The sequence below is a fragment of the Amblyomma mixtum genome, chromosome 2 (genome assembly GCF_055824585.1).
Source record: "Amblyomma mixtum isolate Tamu chromosome 2, ASM5582458v1, whole genome shotgun sequence".
NCBI lineage: Eukaryota > Metazoa > Arthropoda > Arachnida > Ixodida > Ixodidae > Amblyomma > Amblyomma mixtum.
The window spans coordinates 100098299-100121978 of NC_143013.1; the positions used below are offsets into that span (position 1 = coordinate 100098299).

At 46.3% G+C, this 23680-nt stretch overlaps 1 protein-coding gene across 3 annotated transcripts in view; it reads left to right on the forward strand.

The window, feature by feature from the left end:
* LOC149360288 (cytochrome P450 3A14-like) overlaps positions 1 to 23165 on the forward strand; it is a 42864-nt gene extending 19699 nt beyond the window's left edge. The window contains exons 8-12 of one of the 3 annotated variants that reach the window (XM_089572251.1): positions 3252 to 3360; positions 6835 to 6926; positions 10516 to 10656; positions 19375 to 19537; positions 22625 to 23165. In XM_089572251.1, the coding sequence (XP_089428377.1) occupies positions 3252 to 3360; positions 6835 to 6926; positions 10516 to 10656; positions 19375 to 19537; positions 22625 to 22774 (655 nt within the window). In that variant the 3' untranslated portion in view covers positions 22775 to 23165. The remainder of the gene's footprint in view (positions 1 to 3251; positions 3361 to 6834; positions 6927 to 10515; positions 10657 to 19374; positions 19538 to 22624) is intronic. The other 2 variants (XM_089572250.1, XM_089572252.1) reach the window with 2 other exon arrangements.
* Positions 23166 to 23680: the final 515 nt, after the last annotated feature.

A 23680-nucleotide genomic window follows, 5' to 3' on the forward strand; every position in this document is an offset into this window, starting at 1 on the left:
GCAAATGCACACAAAAAGAGATACAGCAGATACACTCATCCACATGCGTTGCTTAAAGAACAAGCTGCGGTGGCACAGAGCTAAGAATTTCAAGTGCTTAACACTGTCACGCCATAGGGTTCTAGCAGAGGCGGCAGTATCTCCGTAAAGGCGAACTACCAAAACGCCAAAGTGCTTTGCGATGTCACTGAGCGTTAAAGGAAAAGGTCTCACCTAGTCCTGACCCATCCGCTACGGCGCCTGTCATTGTGTATGTGCATAATTCAGCCGTTAATCATCACTGTTCCTACTATGCTATAATAATTATCATCTCAAGCCTTACCAAACCACACTGTAGCATAGCCATACCATACTATACCATACCATACCACAGGTACCACTTTAAGAAATGACGCCATCGTGTTGAATGTTGCGCCAGCCACTGTACTTTGCCTCACATCTGTTCATTGGAAGGCTGCGCCTCAAAATCTGTGATTACTGAATTACCGCGGATATGATTTTTGGCTCCGTTTGTCTCACATACCCTTTTAGTGACACTTGGTCTTTGGAGGCGGGATGCTGCTCGGTGTCTGACAGCGCGTCTCATCGGAACCGCGAAGGAGATAACGGATGCGATCACTCCCTTCAGAGGTCGCTTACCTAAAAGATGAAGCAGAGAGTAAAGCCCCTGGCCCACAACTCAATTTTTAGAAAAAAAATCCGGATTTCTTTTTCCCCGAAGGAAAAATCTTGGCTAGGAGTCAGTGCGTTTTACCCATTGGGTCAGATTAGGACTACCTGAGTTTCAGCATGCGCGTTTCGATGTGTATTGTACTGTGGAATGCCGACTCAAAAAACATGATAATACGATGGGACCAGAGTTTTTTTTCAAATAAGTGAAATTTAACACACGCCTACTTATTGTGCAAGATTGTACCTCGTGAAATACAGCGTATTGTGGGAGGCTTTTTAAATCTCACGAATTCGTTCCTACAACCCCATAGCCTTCTATAGAAAATGGTAAGGAATCAAAAGCGGCATCACCTGAAAGGGTGTCTATAAAGAACTTGACTGAGCTTTTAGTTTGGAGTTTTTTTAACTACAGTACAATTTTTTCGCAGCAGTCTTAGTAAATAGCGGCTCAAAGCATAATTTGTTGCTGCTGAAATAGTTTTCTGTATTAAACTATACTCAGGCGTGATATGTGCCCTAATCAAGGAGCTGCAGGCAGTAAAGAGATTTGACCCCATAAACTTAACAAAACAGATCACCTCTTAACTGTTCCATTTACTGTTATGAAACGAACTCTCCTCATTCGTATTTACGACGATGTACACAAGGACTTAGTGATAAACGTTTTAAAGGACAGCTTACTGTTAAAGACTAGCCTGAAGATACTGGCGTATTCGTGTTGACTTTTTTTTTTGTGCTGACGATGGCACTAGAAGAAGTCAAGATTTTTTGCAGTATTATAGCTTTTCTGCTTTCAGGACCGAAAGTATTACAGAGGGCAGTGGTTACAACAAAAAGAAATGAATAAATATGCAGTAAAAGGCTATACAAAGGAGTTTAATCTAAACACAAAACGTGAGCTAAAGAGTTTCAAAGCAGTTCAGTTTTGCCGAGTAAAAATTTCCAGCAGGAAGGCGGCTCCATTCACGAGAGTCCATTAAAAAGAATGACTCCAAAAGAGTTTTCTGTTACAACGATCCAGAGGGACTTTGACAATGTGATCACTGGGATGTAAGAGATAAAGCAGTCAAACTAATATTTGCTTGTGAATTATGCGATAAATAAAGGTTTTTAACTAAGGCTAATCGCGAAATCTTGCACCGATATTATAAAGATGAAAACACATGGCTAGTTTTCATAGGCGATATGCTGGGTGTGCGCTAGTTTTTGGTTAAACTGAAGGAAGTGGAACCTTTTTTAACATGTGCTATAAAAACTGTTTAGGCAACGTCGCCGGATCCAATAATGTACACGTGTACTCGATGTTCCGGCGTTTTAGTTTCGTAAAGGGAACAATCTAATTCAAGATGGAGTGCTTGAATAATTAGGGTGGAAGTAACTTAACATCTGATAAGCATCATTAATTATATGATTTACGTAAGCTGCCAAGAAGAAATTATTTGTAATATAAAGTCTGAGGCAATTGTAAGAGCTGATGGAATCTAAAGCAGGAATATTTTAGTAAAGCGGGAGATCTGAATCTTCAGGAGTCGCGTGCATGACATTGCATTCGTTAGTATTCAGTTCCATGAGTTTGCGGCACCAATTCGCTCTACCAATATCAATATTTTTCAGAATAGTAACATCAATTTCTATACCTATTTCACGAAAAATAATGAAGTTTTCCGCAAAAACATGAACTTTATATAGTTCAGTGGAGGGATGGCCATTCTAGTCAAGAAACAAAAGTCTCCAAAACAAGAGCATTATAGAAGACATATGCGGGGAGTTATGGCCGTTAACTGCAACGAATTGTGAGCGATTAGTAAAGAAACATTGAATACATTACAGAAGACTGCCATCAGTACTTAACTATTATAGCTTGGGAAGGCTGAGCCTGTAGCAAACATTATCGAAAGTTTTAGAGAAATCTAAAAAAATACATTCGCCATATGAGGAACGCTCTAAAATGGGCTGCATTTTCTGCGTGAAGGCCATAAGCTGAGTTTCACGCTAACATGATTTCGCAAAGCCGTGTTAAGACGAGGTGAGAAATGAGTTATACCAATATACTGACACTATTGGCAGTCGAGCGAAGGTCAAAAATTGATTCACGTCCAAAACAGACAAGTTATTACAAACTTGAAGGCTCTTATCAACATGATGCGTGTGCTGCTATCTAGCCAGCACACGCCAGCGGCACGAATTGCCTCACAGTTGCTGGGCCTGCGCAGTCCAGTGCTTGCAGCCCTTTAAAAGATGTAGAGGATGCATCAAAATTTATCCTTAGTATCTACTTAGATGCCTGACGATAGAACGCCTGCTGCGAAAAGGCACTGTGCGTGGCGATGAAGGACGAGCCCTCTGCTGTACTGCGGCGGTAGCGTTCGGCAGCCCTCATGTCCCTGAAAACAGTCTTGTACTCTTGTATGTGTCTTTACCTGGCGTCCTTACCTGTTACAAGAATTCTCGTTCCTGTCTTTCACGCCCCTTCTTACCTTTCCACTTCGCATGGCAGCTAATCAAGGTACCCTTCCGGCTAACCTCCGTGCTATACTCTTTCTCTCCCTTCCTGACACCTTTGTCGCACCTCAACGCAGGTACGAAACAACAGCGACGGCTCTGAGCTACTTGGCATATTTCCTCGCCAAGTACCCGGACGTCCAAGAAAACGTGCGCCAGGAGATTGACGACGTCGTCGGCAATCAGGTAAGCGAACGAAAGTGTGCTCTTACGTCTGCGAGCATTACTGACGGTGGCATTGTATAATGAGTTCAGTTTACCGGTCGTTATTTAACGGTTGTCTTTGAGCTACAGTAAATAAATGATTCGGTTCGCTGACAAAGGCCCGTTATGGCAGCTTTTCGCACGCAAAGAGAGAGCGCGCCCGTTGTTTGCTTAGATTGCCTGCTCAGCCTGATTAAACTCTCGTACATTTGGGCGCATGTCGAGCTGAGTGTTTATTTCATCTCAATTAACGCTCGAAGCCACCAAGTCTGGGCCGGTACCTTTTGTAGGGGTGAGTTATCTGAAATAAAAAGATCCAACGTTTCTTTCCATTTATACCAAAATCCATAAAACGGCGTGAGAAAAAACCCTCCTCTGGGGAACTTGACAGGCCCGCTAAACCAGCCATTCAGACAGCAGCCGAGGTAATGCCCCGGATTGTCACACATAAATTGTCACATCGTCACAAAATATACAAAACATAAAGAGTTTTCCTCTACATGTCGGACATTGAGGGCTACATCATCTGAATTTCAGAATAAAAGCAGGTGTGTATATATATACTACTTAATTCATAGATATGTAATTAAGAAGTAAAGTGGAATGTCACACGTTTTTTTTTTGTACCAGAGTTCACACGAGTGGCATGAGACAACCCATTTTTTTAGGATATCACGGAGAATAATGCCATACTTAACGTTGTAGTTCAGGTGCACTTCGTAGATTTGGTACACTTTTCTGTATCTCTAAATTTAAGTTAATAATTAATCGATGACTGTATAGATAGAATAATTTAGTAGTCAAAACTGAATCAAGACATTTGTGCTAAAATATCTATTCACTGTAGATTTGAGGAACATAAATCTTTTATACTAAATGAATGCGCTGCTACTTACACGAAGGTGCTGTCCCCCTTACTCCTTGGCACTAAAGGTTTTTTTTTATAAAAGAAGCTATTATACTAGAAAAGAGGGATGCCATTAGAAAAAGACATCTAATTGCGACATGATTTATAAAAAAAAATATCTTATTGTACCTGATACTTGTTACTTGGGCTAATTTTCTTGCTAAATAGTAATGTAGAGTTGCAAGAAGATATCAAATGAGTACACAGCAAAGCATAGTCAATGTCCTAATTCTCTCTGCTACACGAATTTAGCACATTATAGTTGTGTGGAAAACGTGCAATGTTTTCCGGCCTGAAAACTACAACTTTTGCTTGATTTTTTAGAAGCATGCAGTTTTCCGCCACCCTTACCAGTATTCTGACAGCACTAATGCATGTTACCCTTCATTCACTACTTTGAGGCATTCTTACACATATATTGTATGTTGAGGTGATGTGTGATACTTGAATGCCAGCCGAAAATATAATTGTATTGTCTGCGTATAATACAATACAATTCGAAGTGAAATTTATTATTTCCATTGCAGTTTATGCCGAAGTTAAAAACTAGTTACCATTTGCTTCCCTGTGGTGCACCGCAATTCAAAGTCTTCATGTCTCACGATTCAATATTTGCCTGCACTGTTGCCTGCACTGCACTGCATTCAATATTTGCCTGCCACGAATATTTTAATAGCAGAGCTGCTTGCCGGCGAAAATGGCGCTATGTTCTAGTTTTTTCAACAGCATATAATTTACTCCATCAGAGCCTTGAAAATGCGTTTGAACACAGCAATTACATTACTTTTATTTTCCAACTCGTGTAAGATTCATTACATTACGGAGTAAAAGCTTACTGTGTGAATCTGTTTTTGCTTTAGCCAAGCTGATATTTTTTTAACAAAATAACTCTTCACAATTAATCTCTTCATCAGGGAGTGAAGAATTATTTCAGAAGCATTCAAAAAGACATGTAGTATTGAAATTGGTTTACACTTTTCCAGTGCAGTTCTGTCTGCCGCTCAGAATGTGAGAGCCTTTCATATATTTTTAGATGAAGCCAATATCATCAAAACTAAGGAACACAGTGGAAAGTTTCGATCTCTATAATGTGTGGTGTCGATCAGTGGAAAACAAGTAGTGTAATTATTTTCTCTTTGAAAGGTTATTGGTTAGAAAGAATTTTCAATGCGGTGCTATAATTACTGAGTCACGGCGGCTGTCCAATCCAATAATTTCGGTAGCAACTACGTGCATGTACCCAAATCTTGACAATAATAGTTTGGTAGTCTATTTCATTATCATTTTTTTCCAAATTCTCTCTTGGCGATGCGGATAAATAGCGCCTGGTGGCCCTGCATAGAAGATGATATCGCACAAGTTTCAGTCATTAATGATAAAGTATTTGCAAGAGCAATAACACGGTCAAGTAGAGCCAAAAAAAACTGCGCGAAGACGACGGGACAAAAGAAAGGTACGAATACACACACACTGCGCTTTGTGTGTGTGTATTCGTGCCTTTCTTTTGTCCCGTCGTCTTCGCGCAGTTTTGTTTCGCTCTAACCTTAAACCGACTGGCCCGACATCATGTCTTACGGTCAAGTACCGATTGAAATTCTGTTGTAACTCTCGTTGGTTTAAATACATTGACAATGCGTCTATTTTAATATGGCTTTTCTTAAATTTCTAGTTGTATGGCTGTTAATGCGCGTGCTTGTATTAAAATCACCGACGTTTTTGGTCATCCATCAAATCTGGGTGCAGATATTTATTTATTTATTTATTTATTTATACAGAATACCTCTAAAGGCCCTCGAGAGGGTATTACATAGGGGGGGGGGGGGGCACAGGCAATTGAACAGAATAAAAAAAACCCACAAATATAAAACAAAGAACAAAAGCACAAATAAGACACTTCGGATGACATAAGTAAGCAAAAGAATCAATCAAAAGCACAAATAAGACACTTTGCATGACATATAAGTAAGCAAAAGAATCAAAAGAATGGCAGCGCGGCAAAGAACGAAGAATACTGCAGTATTAAAATTATACAAACAGAACATTAATACAATGAATCTTTTTAGTAACAAACCCTGCAAAAAAGGAAGCCATGAACAAATAAAATAACAATGTATGCGAAGAGTTAAGCAGTAGTTATTGAAGATATAAGTTTAAAATACTTATCAGGATCAGTGGTGGTTGCGATATGTGAAGGCAGAGTGTTCCAGTCAGATATTGTGCGTGGTAAGAATGAATGCGCATAGATAAATGTTCTGCACGTGAAACGTCTAACTTTAAAGGGATGACCGCGGCGGTCAATATTTTTTGCTTTGGTTCATAATTAGTCTAAGAAAGCCGTATCTCTTAATACTTTTGCAAATCATTAAATTCTATGAGTAGAAATTAAAAGCTTTTCGCATTTTTAAAGTCTGCTTGTCGATACCTTTCGCCTAGGAGGTTTAACCAACTATGTTGACAACATTCTAGAAAACCACAGAAACCATTGCGGTCTTTCAAGCGAGGGTGGTCTCTCTAAAAGCCTCCGAATTGTTTTTTATACTTCATATCAGGGGAGGCTAGAATTCGACGCAATCATGAAACAGCTGAATTACTTGGACCAGGTGATCAACGAGACGCTGCGGCTGTACCCGCCTGGCCTCACGTAAGTTTCCTGTGAACTTTACTGGTTGCGTGTTTTTTAAGGATCGCACACGTTGTATAGATGCATTTTGACCACCTGCTTTTGCAAATACGTTTTCTACATTTTGTCGCAGGAAGCATCTAGTTAGAGGGTTTGCGCTGCATGATGTTATGGTCGCATACACGGACCACCTAAGCTGGGTAAAATAGCTGCTTTAAAACAGGCCCACTCTCTCGCTAAAACCGGCGCATGCAAATGGATGGCTTTGTTCAGCTCTAAAGGACCACAGTGAACCAACCTGTTGGACGTGTGCACGCTTTCAGCTTTAGTTCTCTATCAGCAAGAGTACCTCTGCGTTCCTCTGCACTACGTGACTAATGTGAGTCGAAGTAATCACGCATGGCAGCGTTTCTTGTGACAGAGGCTATCTTTTTTGTTTTACTGGGAATGACAAAACTTTTCAGTGATTAGTAATAGGACCGCTGAGGAAGTATAATGCAAAGGAATATATTTATAGTACACAGCAAAGGTCGTCTTAAATTCGAAATTCAGCAGGAGTGCCAAAACATGGTCGAGCGCTATTTCGGCTTGATGCCGCTCATAGCTGAGTGTGGGTGCATGTGTTTCTATCTCGCAATTTCTTTAAAACCGCACAAGTTCTAAAGGTCAAGGAGGGGGGGGGGGGGACTTTATTTTGCAATAGAATGGCTGCGTTCATGCATTTCGTTTATGCTTGCAACAGGGCTACTGTTTAACAGCTGCGCCAACAGCACATACCCCATCATTCTGGAAGAATGTGGCAATTTTTGTCCATTGCTGCGAAGATTCGAAACTAATGTGGTCGCGTCCCGTGTCACAGACAAACTGGTAGAAGCGAAGCCAGAGCCTTTGAGCGTATACACATTAGTTGCTCTATGCTTCACTGCAGTATAAACAAATAATGATTAGCAATGCAGAAATATCTGCGTGCAAAATGATTCAGTGCATCCTTTTCGGATGAAGTCACGAAGCGCAGTCCACTGGGTTGGTTTTGCAGCGACGCGAAGGGCGTGCTTGCTAGGAGGAGGAGATGGAAGAAGGGGATTGAGTTTGATAGCAAAACTTTCTGTGCCCAACAGAAAGTGGAGTTTTTTATGCTCCCGCCTAGACGCCGCTCAAAATGTTCTCACTCTTGGCGGCGCCTTCGGCCAGTCGGACGTCCTCTATTTGGATCTCTGAACTAGAGCTGAGTAGTCAAGCCTCCCATTGGTCGAGTGACTTTATTTGCGACTTTCCGCAGAGGCAAGAGGACAATCTTAAAAGATATGATTAAGGTTAGCTATATTCCTACAGACCTTACAGAGATTTGAATACTGACTTGAGTAATAAAGTCTGCATATCGCTGGGATCAGAAATGTATTCGCTTGCAGAAGACGCCAAGTGGTGGACTGTGTTTTGGTTAATGCTTTTTCGGCAAGGGGTACCTAGCCCTGTTGAATCTTTAATGTTGTCAATCTGTAGATGACACAAAAGACGACCCCTAGCTGTAAAGCCCTCGGTACGACCTCCAGCTCGGAAAGCGAGGCCTCGTGCCAGTGCGTGAGCTGCTTCATCCCCCCCCCCCCCCCCCTGAGGGAGGCGTGTGCAGGTGTCCAGATTGCTTGAACTTTCTATCGTCCATTGCGGTCCTCAAGATTTCGTTCATCAACGGCTGATCCTCCCTCCGGCGAAGTTCATCACTGCAACCTTGGAATCGCTGACCAGAATTTCCGCTTTCGTGCCCGCAATCGCGAGAGCGATGGCAGCTTCCTCTGCATTTTCCTGACAGTCCGACGTGATTGAGACGCAGGTTCTGAGATGAATTTCGGTGCTAGCTACCGTTATCACCATTCTCCCGCTCTCATGGTTAGCTGCGTCCACGTAGGCCACGTCTTCTATCGAATAGTCTTTGAAACGTCTGCTGAGGACTCGAGTCATTTCTCTCTGCGATCCCTGTGGTGGCCGGGATACATGTCTAAGGTAGTGGTAGGATCCTTAGCTTATCACGCACTTTTACGCATATCTACTTTTCGGTCTGTTGATTTGCATAATTTATTCCTAGTTTCTTTAGGATTTCCCTACCCATAACAATCGCGGAGAGTCTTTTATACGACGAGATTTTTAGGGCTTCTGCACTTTCGTCCAGCGGGTTGTGGAGACCTAGTTCTTGTAGCTTTTCAGTGGGGGTTCGGATGGTAACCACAGCGCTTGCTTGACACATGTGCGAATAATTCCGTCGAGCTTGTTTTTTATACCTTCATTAGATTAAGGAAGGGAGCTACGTACGCTCTCCTGCTTATTACCAAGGTTTGTACGAGTCCAATTAGACTTGCTTCTTTCGTTCAGTGTCGCTTGTTGGAGATCGTACTCATGAGTCGCATGGTTTGCTACGTGCAGAGATCCAATTTACTTATTGTTTCCCCATTGAAGCAAAAACAGTCGGCAGATACGCGTAAAACTCTTGCCTGTGGGAATTCGAAACAGCATTACTCTACCCGGGTGCACTGACACCCACCGACGCATGGCACCACTCGGAGCGCTGCACGACGAACGGCTGCTTCATAACTTTGGTGGGATTTTTTTTAGAAAAGCAAAGAGTGCAGTAACTGTCTCAAATCTGGGTGAACACCTCAACCGCGCCTTAAGGAAAGAGGTAAAGAGTCTGGGAAGGCATACAATTGAAGGTGCATATGTGGTCGGTTCGAAGCCCTCTCGCAAGCTAGCCTCCAACTTGAGCCGTACATCTAAACTATATGAAACGAGAAATCATATGACTCCACCCCGCCGTTCCACGAAAAACGGTTGCGTGTCTATGTTAGTATCAATGTTGTCGAGAAAACAGGTACCCTACTGAAGTCGGCCAGTGAAGAGCATATATAGATGAACGGCATGTTTATGATTGTCTGAAGTGTTGGGGGTTGGTATACTGTGTACAGTCGTTTGTGAACGTCACTCTATATTTTTTTCCATCCCTGGGATTTTCCGTACCGTCTCCGAGTAAACATACACACACACGCCGCCGCCTTTTCTCTTAATGAGGCTAAAAGTGCTTACACGTTAAACCTTTTTTTAGGGTAAGCACTAAGGCCTTGTGAGAAAGGGCCTTTTTGGGCTGAGGCCCACGGATCCTCTTCCGGGCCCAAGTTAAGCCAAGCACTCAGGGAAAGCGGAAGAGGGTAAGGGAATGAAGAACAGGTATTGGCCGTGCTACATGAGTACAGGATGCGTTCTATGTGTTCTGCGAAGGAGGCGCCTGAGACATGTCCACTCTTTTTTTTAAGATCAAGCAAGTGCATGTACTATCGCGCTCAATATGAGTTGCAACGCGCGGTCATCGACCAGGGCTCGTTCCGTGGTGTGCCTCCTCCAAACAGTCGATCGGAATTCTGGGAGAAACTTCTGTTCCATGAAACAACAGCACCCCCGCTCAGGAAAAAGTTTCTCTCAGAATTCCGAGCGACTGTTTGGAGGAGGCACACCACGGAACGAGCCCTGGTCGATGACCGCGCGTTGCAACTCATATTGAGCGCGATAGTACTGTTCCGCGCATGTATCACCAGCACTGCTGAGAGCAGTGTTCGTCATTTTGCAGGTTTCTGACAAGGCAAGCCGAAGAGGACTTCGAATACAAGGGCACAAAGTTCAAGGCCGGAACCTGCTTCATGGTCCCAATCTTCCAGATTCAGAGAGATCCCCGATATTGGCCCAACCCGGCGCAGTTCAATCCAGAGAGGTGCGTTGTCATCTATTGCGTGAATGTTGTTATGCATGTGGGTCGATTCCTAGCGCTTAGCCTCAGGCTCAGAGGCAAGACTTAGCGGTTACTGGTGAGCGCTTTCATCACACGAAACAGCACGAAGATGCCGTTCTAGCATCCGTCAAAAAGGTATTATGCACACTCTTTTTTACTGAGAGTTGAGCTTCTCAGGAGACCCTAACGCTTCTCAGCTTCTGAGGAGCGCCTAATCTTCTTGAGTTTGAAGAGACAATAAAATCATGGGAGAGAGCGCGTCCGGTAAATCTCGCACTGGGTTGAGAGAGAGAGAGAGAAACAACTTTATTTACCCGAGCTAAATACGACGTCTGCTTAGACGCCGTCGACGGGAGTGGTTCCCTCTTCACGGGACCCATATGCGTCCCTGGCCGCCTGGCCTCTGGAGATCAGGACGAGCTGGTCTTCCACGGCGGGGCTGGTTAGCAAAGTCTCCCATCGCTCGGTAATGGAGGATGAGGGATAGTGTGGGGTAGTGGGGCAGGTAAGAGGTGGGGGGATTTCCTTGATGAAGTTGCATACTCCAATGACATGTTGGAGCGTGCCTAACTCAGTCTTGCAGAAATCACATTCTTTCTGGTACCTTTCGGGTACATCTTGTGTTGAAGGTAAGGGTGCAGGAAGGATCCTGCCTGTATCTGCCTGTAGATCGCTTGCTGTTCTCTGGTAAGCGATTTGTGAGGATCGGGGTAACGTCGCCTCTCCGTCTTGTAATAGTTCGTAATTTCCTTATAACTAATAATGGACTGTGGCTCACCTTCCTCTGCCCGGTGTTCCATCTCTCGGGCGAACTGGTGGGCAAGCTCGTTGCCCTCCAGCCCAGAGTGAGCCGGTGTTCATATCAACTCAAATTTCCTTTCAGGAAAGTCGCGTTTACTTTTGAGAATTCCTAGTGCCGCAAAAGACACCCACCCCTTTCTGTAACTGTTATACGCCTTTTGCGAGTCGGTGATAATTCGTCCCACTTTGGGCTGCGCGAGTGCAAGCGCTATCGCGGCCTCTTCTGCCACCTCTGGAAAAGACGTCTCAATAGAGGCGAAGGTTACGAGCATACCCCGCGTCGTAACTGCCAGCGTGGCTTTCGATGAAAACATGGGTAACGAAGCGTCTGTGAAGAGAGTGACACCCTGTTCCTCTTCTTCTATTTTCTCTAATGTATCCATCAAGGCCGCTATACGAGCCGCTCTGCGGCCGTCGTTACGACCCGGCCTCATGTTTCGAGGCAGCGGTTTACTCACGATTTTATGCGCCCACAGCCAGGGTAACGGTCCCGTTTCCTTCCGGTCTGCCTCTTGCCAGCCCAACTTGGCAAGAACGCGACGTCCCGCCGAAGTTTGACTGAGCCGGACTCTTTGATTAGACAGATGAGCTTCTATTAACTCTTCAACGTCGTTGTGCTTGGCCATGCCGAGAAGCTTGTCGGTCGAAGAATACGTCGGTATGCCCAGCGCCATCTTGGTTGCCTTGCGTATAATGATGTTCAACTGGTCCCTGTCTTTCTTGAGTAACTTCAGGTACGGCGCCGCGTAAACGATGCGCGACATCACGAAGGCCTGAACGAGCCTCAGTGCATCGTCCTCCTTGAATCCTCTTTTTCTGTTCGTTACTCTTCTGATCATGTGTGAAATTTGTTCCGCTGAAACTTTGATCTTGGCGACCGACGCCCCTCGCCTTGCCGTTGTTCTGGAAGATGACACCCAGAATACGTGCTTGCGTGGTTGGCGTTATGTTCGTGCCGTCGATGGTGATGCGGATGTTTTCTTGGACTCCTTTCTTTTTTCTTGGTTTGATGACGAGTAACTCCGACTTCTGGGGCGAGCAACTGAGGCCGCACGATTGAGCGAACTCGTGCACGGTCTTTGCCACTCTCTGAAGGGTCTCCTCCATCCAACTCTCCGACCCTGCCCTCGACGTCCACACGGTGATATAGTCTGCGTAAAGAGCGTGATCTGTGCCCTCTATGTCTTGAAGCAAAGTCTGGAGAGGGAGGAGAGCCAGGTTGAAGAGAAGCGGCGAAATAACAGACCCCTGCGGGGTGCCTCTGTCTCCCAGGGCTATTGGTTTCGACTTCTCTTCTCCAATTTTGATTGTTGCCGTTCTGTTGCTTAAGAAATCCTGCACATACTTGAAGGCGCGCTTTCCGCACCCCGTTTCGCGCAGGGTACGGAGGATACTTTCGTGTGTAACGTTATCGAAGGCCCCCTGAAGACGTCTTGCGTGCTCAGGTGCCTTCGGAATCCGTACACAGTCGGTGGCATCTGATCAGTGACGTCCAAATGTCTCTGTAGTCTTTTGAAAACCATACGCTCGGCCACCTTCCCCACACACGACTTGAGGGAGATGGGGCGCAGGTTGTCGACGTGGGGTGGTTTCCCCGGCTTGGGAATGAAACGTACCTCCGCTTCTTTCCATTCTTTTGGTAACGAACCCTTCTCCCAGGACGCGTTGGCGAGGTTTAGCAGTTCAGCTCGGCTTTTGTCGCTCATATTTTTTAGCATCTTGTATGTAATGCCGTCAATGCCCGGTGCGCTGCCTTGATTACTTTCATCGATGGCCGCAACCAGCTCCAGCTCGGTGAAGACTTCGTCCATCTCGACGTTGCTATCCCCTTCATACTCGAGAGTCGGGTTACCGCTCTTCTCGGTCTTGAGGTATTTACATGTGAGTTCACGAATGAGCTTCTCCCCGTCCCCGTCGTAACTGTAGATCGTTCTTGCGAGGTCTCGAGCGCATGCGCTCTTGCTTTTTAACGGATCTATGAGGCGCCGCAACAGCTTCCAGGTCTTCTTTGTAGACACTGTGCCTTGGAGGTCGTCACAGATCTTCATCCAATTTTCTCTGCATAGATGCTCCGCATACTCGGCCGCCTGCTTGTTGAGCGTATGTATACGTCTGCGAAGCTTCTTGTTATGTCTTTGTCTCTTCCACCTGCGAGTAAGACCGTGCCTGGCCGCCCACATGTGGCTAAGCCTGCTGTCTGCGAAGGGAACTTTCGTAGTCGTAGTAATCTTCTGCGTAAATTTCTTTACAAACTCGCGTTGCTCTTTGGCCCACGCATCATACGTCTTGGTGTCTTGGTCCTCGTCCGCGCCTTCAATGGCTGCGCTTCTACGTAACCGGTCCCAGTCTGTGATGTTTGCTTGACCCAGTTTCGCCTTGATGTCGGTCCCCCCGAGGGTTACACAAATGATGTAGTGATCTGAGCAAAGATTTTCCCCTGTGGTACGCCAAGTAACGTCGAGGTTCCCCCGAATTAACGTCAGATCAGGAGTGGTGTCTCTGACCGTGCTAGTGCCTGTCCTGGCCGGTAAGCCCGGTTCATTAAGCACCTGCATGTCGTGATCCTCTATAGCTTTTACCAATTGGTTTCCTCTTTTCTACGAATATTTGTAACCCCACATCGTGTGGGCCGCGTTGAAATCTCCTAGCACTAAAAGCGGTCTTGTTCTCGCTTCTTTAATGCAGTCCAATATGGTGCCTTGAAAGTCAATGCCCCGGCAGGACGGTAGACAATACGCATTCAGGACGAAAATGTTCTTGTCACCCCCCACTCTTCTGCTGTGAATTTCGATAAATGTATGTTCGCAGCCTCGCTGAGCGGTCACGTACTGTGTGGCCGCCACGTTGCTGCGGACCAAGATCGCAGTACCCTTTTCGCTGGGGTCCGTATACGTAATGTATCCCGCGAGCTTGGCCCGGCCGTTGGTCTCTTGTAACGCTATGATTTCCGGTCTCTGGTCCAACTTATCGACGTAAAGTTGTAACTCCCCTATCTTGTTTCTAATACGCCTACAATTCCATTGAAGTAACGTCGCAGTCTCTGTCTGCTTTCCTTTAGTCTTCGGGATTGTGTACTTTTTCGAGTGGTAGAATTGCGCAGGGAACCAACTTTTCGCGGCCTGACCTGTAGATTACGTCGTGGTGACTTCATCTTGGCAACCGTGAGATGCTTATTTTTTGCATCCAACGTCATGACTCTAACGGAGAGTTGGCTGCATTTCGCCGCCACATTATCGATTCTAACTGTTAGACTGTTCACATGCGCAGACATGTGAGAAACTTGGCTGGAGATGAGCATGCTCATGACCGACTCTATTGTCGGAGGAACAGCGGCCTCGACCATCCCTTCCTCTATGGCAACAGCAGCCGTTTCTGTCGGTGGAGCTTGCGTCACAATGTCTACACTCGTTGTCTTTGGAAGGGTGGGAGGAGCGGAGGGGAGGGAAATTGCTATTGTCGAGAGCGACGGGAGACGCCGCTGCCCAGCCCACCTGTTTCTCGGCGCCGTTGCTCCGCCGGGTCTTCGACTTGGACCCTGAACGAGATTCGCGCCTGCGAGCCCCAACTGCCGATGGTGACCTGGTATCGCTCTTGCTTCTCCCTCGCCTTGTCTGGGTGCGGCTGCGACGCCCGTCCGGCGCCTGCAACGCTGGCCCCCTCGGCTGCTGCTGCTGCTGCTGCTGCACCTCTTCTCGTTTCTGACGTTCCCAACGCCGTTTTCGAACGACGTATGGTGTCTTGAATCTCGCTTTACACTCCTTGTCCGCGGTGAGGTGGTTGCCCCCGCAGAGACTGCACTTGAGGTTACTGCAAACGTGACTTTCTTCTGGATTCTTCATGCCGCAACCACGGCATATCTTGTCTTCGGGGTTAGGAGAAACGTCTATCCGGTGACCAAGGCGACCACACCGGTAGCACATATCGATCTGCTTGCGATACAGCGAACACTCGACCAGCAGGTTGCCGTATCTGATGTATTTCGGGACCTTGTCGACGTCGAATGCGATTACCAGCGTTGTCGTCTTGCCGATGCGTTTGGCTTGCAGAGCAGTGGGATTATACTCTTGAACGATATAGCCGTTGATTTCTTGAAAAGTGTCCGTCATCGGCACACCCCTGATGACGCCCTTAGCGGTGCCGTGGGGGGCGGTCTCGTAGGCGCTTACTTGGTGGGCCGTGCCGCTGATAGTGAGGTTTCTGACTGCCGAGTAGCGGTCGGCGTTCTCTCGGTTAGGCGTACTGATAACGACTATGTTTTGCTGTTTGTTCGGGCAGATAACATTTTGCGTCACCTCCTTGCCACTCACCTTCGCAGGTGCGATGATGGCTCAGCTGATCTCGATTCTAGATACTTCCCCAAGGTTCAGGCCTACCCTGGGACGCATGACGATCTTTATATCGTGACGACCATGTAACGATCCCTCCGCGAGCCAGCAACTTCGTCACAGTCGAGTGTAATGGCAGCACCGGCACCCTTGGCATCGCTGAAGCGAACATGTCGCTGCTACTCGCTCGGCAAGTTTGTGTAGCTCGAGGCCTAATAGATCTTACCAACGGTCGCCCCGACATCTTAGTTACGAACTTTACCCGTGAACCGCAACATCTCACGAAAACAGAGGTCGTCGCTTATTTTGACGAGCTCGGAGAGTGTACCAGGCAGTGCTCTTTGTCCACGACGTCAGACAACGACGAGGCGACAGCTACAGCCATCCCGACCGACGTCAACCCGCACCTCTTGGCCAGTCAGAAACGCTGCGTAGAAAACCTCATCTATTCCTTCCGCGATTGTTTTGCATCAACTTCCAAGGTGAGACAGACGCCGCTTACAAAGCACCGAATTGTCGTTGCTGACGACCAAAGACCAATATGTCAGCGCCCTTATCGGGTATCTTCAAAAGAACGTGACGCCATCCGCCGCCAAGTTACACAAATGCTCCAGGACAACGTCATACAACCGTCCACGAGCCCCTGGGCATCACCTATTGTCCTCGTCACGAAGAAAGATGGCACCCTCAGGTTCTGCGTTGATTACAGGCGCCCCAATAACGTCACGAAAAAGGATGTGTACCCTCTGCCACGCATTGATGACTCTCTAGACCGCCTGCGCCATGCCACCTATTTTTCGTCTCTTGACCTCCGCAGTGGGTATTGGCAAATAGAGATCGACGAACGCGACCGAGAGAAGACCGCCTTGCGGCATGGGAGCAGGTCGGCGCAGGGCATCGCTGTAGGACATGACGTGTGGCTCCGGTAGTGGTGCTGGTGGTGGCTGCACCACGCGCTGGATTTCGTCACGGATGACGTCCCCTGTAGAAGGTATGCTTGCCGACGGAGCATCCATGCGGAGGTGTTGCAGTTCTTCGCGGACAATCTCTCGCAGCGCCTCATCCCCGGGGCCTGGCAAGGGCGCGAAGTATTGAGTGGCCGCTACATTTGCCTGACGGCCGTATTGGGCGCTCCGTTCCAGCAACGAACGCTCCATGGAGGTAGCTTCCTTGGCGAAGGCGGCGACGGTTAGCGGAGGGTCGCGCATGAGGCCAGCAAACAGCTTCTCCTTCACCCCACGCATAAGGTTCCGCACCTTTGTAGCTTCTGGCATGGTAGGGTCGGCCCGATTGAAGAGGCGTGTCATGTCCTCTACAAACATGGCCACGCTCTCATTGGACTGCTGCGACCTGGAGCGAAGGGCAATTTCAGCGTTCTCCTTCCGTTGGCTCGAGCTGAATGTGGCGAGCAACTCACGGCGAAAAGCTGCCCAGTTGGAAAAGGACGCCTCATGGTTCTCAAACCACGTTTTCGCCGAGTCGAGCAGTGCGAAATATACATTCAGCAGCTTCCGCTCATCGTCTCACTGATTATATGCGGCCACACGGTTATAATTGTGCAACCAGTCTTCTACATCCTCAAATTGGTCGCCGTGGAAGGATGGTGGCGACCGTGGTGAGAGAATGACGCACGGCGGGGCACTGCCGGAGGACTGACCTGTCTGGCTGCCAGTGGTGGACGTGGACGTCATCGCTCTGACAGGCCTTGTTAGTGGCTCGAACTCGGGTTGCAGGCCTCGCAGGCGACGGCTCGTTTTGTGGACGGGTGTGGCGTCCGCGGGTCGGGGAGAAGCGTCACGGCTGTCGTCTGGGTAAGCGTACATGAGATGGAACCCCGCACCTCCACCAAATGTCACCGACAAACGCAGCAGAAAAGCCGGAAGCACAGCGTTTCCTAGGACGAAGCCCGCCGAACCGCCGAGCTCATGCAGAACGAAGACGACGCGCGGCCACGCGCCTGGAGCCAAGGTTCGGCCACCAGGTGGCGCCGGCAGAGTGCCAGCAGTGTGGCAATATCTTGCCTCGGCAACACAGGCATCCTCGCTGCCTTGAGTTGCTTGGTCTTGAAATTTTTCCGCTGCAGGCGACGATACCCGGCAGCCGCCGGCCCCCCGTTCAGCGGCGTTAGACTTAGCTTGCTGTCTTGCTCCTGGGTCTTCTTCTCTCCGGCGACGCGCCAGCGAAACTTCTCGGAAACTTCCTCCGGCGTGATATCTTCACTCTCCTCTTCGACATGCATAGCGGACGCCATTTTCTTGAAACAGTTCGCCTCTAGGGCCTTGGTGAGGCCGATGACCGCGCCAGAGCACGCCTAAGCACGGGCGCTAGGCCCTGCTATCTTTAGGCTTAGCTCGCAGAGACACGCTGCTCGTAGAAGAACCCTTCAAAATTGGAAAAAAATGGTTTCCCACCTCAAATTTTGGTATCCACACGGTCCTTGTAACGTCACGGATGCTGTTGTGTGAGAACTTGCATGAGTTGGGGTGAATGGCTATGCCTTTTGCCGAAAAATCGAGGAGCACATTTCCACCCGACGCGTCAAACGCCAGACCCGCGTCCGCCTCCTCGCACTGGGGTGTTGGGTGTGTGATCACGCAATGATACGCGAAGTAACTGCCTCACAGCAGGTGAACACCCAACAACGCCATGACGAAAGCGATGAGAAGGTGGCGCTCCTCTGTATAGTTAGGCGCCGTTTGTGAACGGAGGCATTGCGTCATTTTTTCAACGTGCGGTCTTCAGAAACAGTCAGGATTTTGCTGAGTGGTGTATGGAAAAGAAGGGCTGACACAAACGCAACGACATATATGAGAATAACATGACACCGTTGCTCACACCCGGCATCGTTTTTACTAGCAGCGTTAGTGATGCAGATATTGACGAATAGGTCAACTTCTCTGCCTGACTGGTTGAATAGATTCTTTATTGGCGTGTTTTTGGATCAGAGTGCCGGCTGGAGCTCCTTGCCTAGAATGTTATTTTTACAATCAGAACTACCTGAAAAACATTCCCGAAGCAAAGGGAAAAGGTCAAAACCATAAACAACTGCGTCCAGCTGCCGCCAAATGCGCATGTGGCCGGGGTAGTTCACCGATACAAATACAAAAGATGATCGGGATAGGTAGCATTATGAACTCGCCTTCAGGGTTTCGGAAATGAAAGTAGACCGGGCAGTGGGTGAACTGGTGAGAGCAGGTTGTCTAAAGGCTACAGCTGTCCCACATTGGCCTCAGGAAGCAACTGAAATCAGTCAGCTTTTTCTGAGTGCAATATGTCTTACACTGTCTATACAGTGAACACAGTAAAGCTTCGCTCACGCAAATATTTCTTGAAAGGAATACAACAAATGTTAAAGGTTTAGGGTGCGCAAACATTTGTACAGGCATTGAGATTCTCCAAAATACTGGATATTCTAGAAATATGGCCCTATTTCACAAAGTGCCCAGCAAGTTTTTCTCCCAGATAGGGGAACCGTTTGAATGGAGTTTTGTTATAAATGTCTTTCCCATGGCTAGCTGTTCTTTTAATGTAGCATTTTACAATATGTTTATAAAACGCCCTGCGTTAACTGCAGATTCGCTCCTGAAAATGAAGCCCACTTGAACAAGACCGCCTTCATGCCTTTCGGTGTGGGACCGCGACTCTGCGTCGGAAAAAACGTGGCAGTATTGAAAATGAAGGTTACCGTGGCAAGGCTGCTTATGAAATATCACTTGGAACTTGGTCCTTCTCAAACGGTGAGCAAACACACCTTCGGTACAGAAGTTGCTGAAGAGTGCGCACAGAAACCAGTACAAATCCTGAATTTGATTTCAGCTAGCATGGCGGGTATTTTTCCGGGATTAGTAGGTAAATTCCAGAGAAATTAATTGAGGCTGCCCTTTTTTTTGCCATTAATTTCATATGCCTGATATTCCTACAAAGATCTCAAAAAACGGACCACTAAACTCACATAAACAGGAAGCGTAAGGCCGTAGGATTCAAGCGCCTCGAACTGCGTTCCACCCGCAACAAGTTTAGTCCTCATAAAGGCCAGCATTGGTTGAATAAAGTATGACTGAACTGAACACGTTTAGTGGCATTTCAAATTTTAGTGCAAACTGTATAGTTGAAGTTATTTATAGCCGGGAACACCCGTCCGAGCTTATTCATACAAACAAAAAGCACAAGGGCAACTTCTATTGTGTAAAAGGATATTTTTTCTAATCGCCACGCGGGATACTTCCAATGTTTCGTGTACAACGCCTATGATGCACCTGTATTCTCCACAAGCCCATAATTTTGCTTTGTTTCCTCACCTTGGGGCATAATAACGAAGAAAGAATTTCAGCAGCATTAATTACTTTGATTAGTGATTTCCGCTACTGAAAAAAAGCACCCGAGAACTTCAGAATTTATGCAAGTTTGCGGAACTTCTCTGCATGATATCTCAACGCATGATTCGTTGCAAGGGCCTCGAAAGAATGGAGCCGCCAGCCGCTTCGCTAGCACCTCACATTCATACCTGATGTTGGCAGTTTGATGAAGATCAATATATGATCACACGTGTATTCACCACTTCATTCGTTTGAAGGAAGATGGCAGCGTTTAAGAAAGAAACTATCCAGTGAAAACATATGAATTAAACTTCCTGACATGGTGTTTCGACGCCTTTCTATTAAAGGTGCACTAAAGAAGATTCTGAGCTCGTCTTTCTACCGCGGGAACTTGATGTGCACGCTCCGAGAATTCTAAGAAGCTTCGAAATATTGTCCTATGTGGCCGAATTTCCTATTAAATCGCATGATACGCCCCGGTTCCCGTCTATTATACTTGAAGTCACCTTCGAAAACAGGAGGAGACAACCAACGCATGGAGTGCTTCTCAGCCAGTCCCGCGTCGGTTTGCCGCTCTGCCATCGGTGGAGTGATACGTAGTGTTCGGCGAAAGCAAATAGTTCAAGCATATTTTCATTTCAGCGGGCCTAATTTGCTGCTCTGTTTTCTGCGAGTGGAAATATTTATTCACGGAAACCTAAAAAGCAAAATAAAAGCGAGAACGAAGCCGCCTCGCGACTGGCTGAAAGGAACTCCGCGCGTTAATTGGCTTACTCCTCCTCTTTTCGAAGGTGTAAAAAAAAAAGGTTGGAGCCGGGGCGTTTAATTCGATATTACAGGGAAATCTGCCGCACAGGACAATAATTACAACTTTCCAAAAATGCTGGGAGAGTGTATATCGAGTTCCAGCTGTAAAGAGAAGATTTCAGTGTCCTCTTTAGTGCACCGCACCTTTAGATTATATTAAACATTTTGCTGCCTGAACTTAGTATGCATACAACATCGCATTTACGTGCGTGCATTTTGGAGGAATTATTTGTCTTGCGCGGTAGGCTACGAAGCTTCCATGCCTTCTTTTTTCCGATGAAGCTTGGATGAAGCGCGCTGGAAGGCCTAATACTTACGCTTTCCCTTTTCAGTCCAGCACAAATTATCGCACACCATAATAAAGCTGGTCCGTGAAACACATTTCATCAAAATTAGGAAATGTGTGCACAGTTAAGGGCTGTATTCTCTGATATATCTTCCGTGTCTTCGGGGTTTGGACAAGTACCTTTTGTATTTATTGCAACAAGGCCCGTTTAAACTTTGCAGTTATGCACTCACTTTCTGTGTGCTACTTTGTGTTGGTGAGAGCACGTCAGTGAATCCCCCCTCCCGTATACACGCATGGTTGATTTATAACACCTCCCTTTTTTTGAAAAAAATAAAATTTCACTATTTTAAGGACAAATGTGTTCGAAAGAAGAAATCAACCTTAACTTTTCCTTGAAACGCTGCAGCGTTGTGGGAAAAAAAATGTGTCATGAACGGCGGTGAATGGCGTTATAGAAAATTCCTACTGCTTCATGATTTGAACCCTGCTGAGCAAAACACATGTCTCAGCCTCAGTTTCTTTTGAGTAAATGAATCAAAATGGTTAATGGTTCCATTCCCAAAAAAAGAAAAAACAGTTTTTGAAATTGTAACTGAGAAGACCGCAAATATTGCTGCAAAATGCGTATGTTTTGAAAAAGGGACCTTTGGAACAGCTGTGAGACAATCTCTAGAGAACTTTACGACGATTAAATAGCAAAAACTTAGAATTGTCTTTGAAATATCAATGCACTACCCGTGGCGGGATACTGCAGATACTGCACATTAATTTTGGAGAAAATAATTTTTTTTTGTCTCAAATTGGGAACATAGATGTCACCTCGCTGATAAAAAAGGTAAAAAATATCCCTCCTTCCAATTGTTAAATGCTCTCAAGGCGTAACCACCGAACCTAATGCGAAACCAAAACAGACAAGCAATTTGTCTCATTTGAAGTCATTTGTTTAAATTAAATTCAAAGGCGTCATTGCGGGCACACTGGCTTACGCGGCAAAAGATTACGTTGTAGCCTCCTTTGAACTTTCTCTCTGCTCAGTTCATTAGGAGTCAACGGCAGAAGAACCTACGGAAGAAGGCAATAGCGCAGACAACAAAGCTCAGACAAAGCGAAATGTGCCACATGCTTCGAAACGACTGCAAGGAACACAGCAGTGCAGCTCCAAGCCTAAAGCCTCAATACCGCTGCTGTCATTTTCTATTACGCTACTATTTCAGCAACCGGATTGATGTGCTCAGCTTGAAAGGGGTGATGTAGTGAGCTCAATGTCAAACAAGTGTATTTCACTATGGGCTGCGCGATGGCGCATTGATCACTAGAGTACTAAGAGAAAAGATGTGGTGTTTATGAAGACTGTTTCTCGGCACCGAAAGGTAGCTGTAGTGTTTACATTTGCCCGATCTTTTCCTTTCCAGAAAGAATTAGAACTAGCGTCCCGCGCTATGCTCTCAACACCAGTCAATGGACCATGGATAATTCTCCGTCCCATCAGAAAGTCGTCCAAGAATCACCGGCGCATCATGCATACACAACCAACATCGGATGTCTTCAAGGCAAACACTTAGAGTAGACATTGCAGAAACGAGATATTTCGAGATGCAACTTCTCATATTAAGGTGCACCGAACATTTTACTAGTGCGTGTAGTTAGTTATAGGTGATTTGAAAGGACGTTCTAATGCACAAAGATAAAAGTCATACCATTTTAGGTGCGTGCCATCAGGGTTTCGTTCTTTGTATGTACTGGTGAAGCAAAAAGCCATCGTCTTCTTTTTCTTTGATGAAAAGGTTGTTTCAAATGCAGTGCACGCATGGCTATACCTGGCAAAGTACTGTACATTTTTGTTGACATTTTGTACAAATAAAGATCACGCATTGAAGAAACGAAAAGTGTTACTAAAAATATTCCGCACCAAAGTCTCAGCATTTCGCCCAACGTTTAACCCACGGTGTTCATCAATTTTTCAAATATACCGTAAATTGTTCACTCCACTATGTCTTTTTGGCCTGTTTCATTTGTTGTAGGTCGTCAAATCTGTGAGCACTCAGATATTTTTCTATAGGGTCCAATAAATTGAAGTCCACACAATGCGAAATATGGACCGTGGGAGTGTGGTACTAGATACCGGCCCATTTGCCCAGTCGCCTGTAAGTTTAAGAATCTATTTTGAGGGCGCCAATTTTTGTGGACTAAACAGATTTTCACCCAATCCTGGGTTATTTTCACGAATACCTTCCCTAAAGTTTCGTGGAGGCCCACTGTAGCGCATACTACCCGCTGTTCAACTTTGCTCTAGGAAATTAATCAGAAAGTCACCTCATATGTGTCAGAGACTTTAAGTATATCGAATTTCTGTCGCCTAGGCTAGCTCGTACGATTCCACTCTAGTGACTTTGACTTAGTCGCTTGACTGGTAAGCGTATTCCCAGGTTTCATCTCAAGCCACTTTATTTAAAAGGTGCTGTTATATT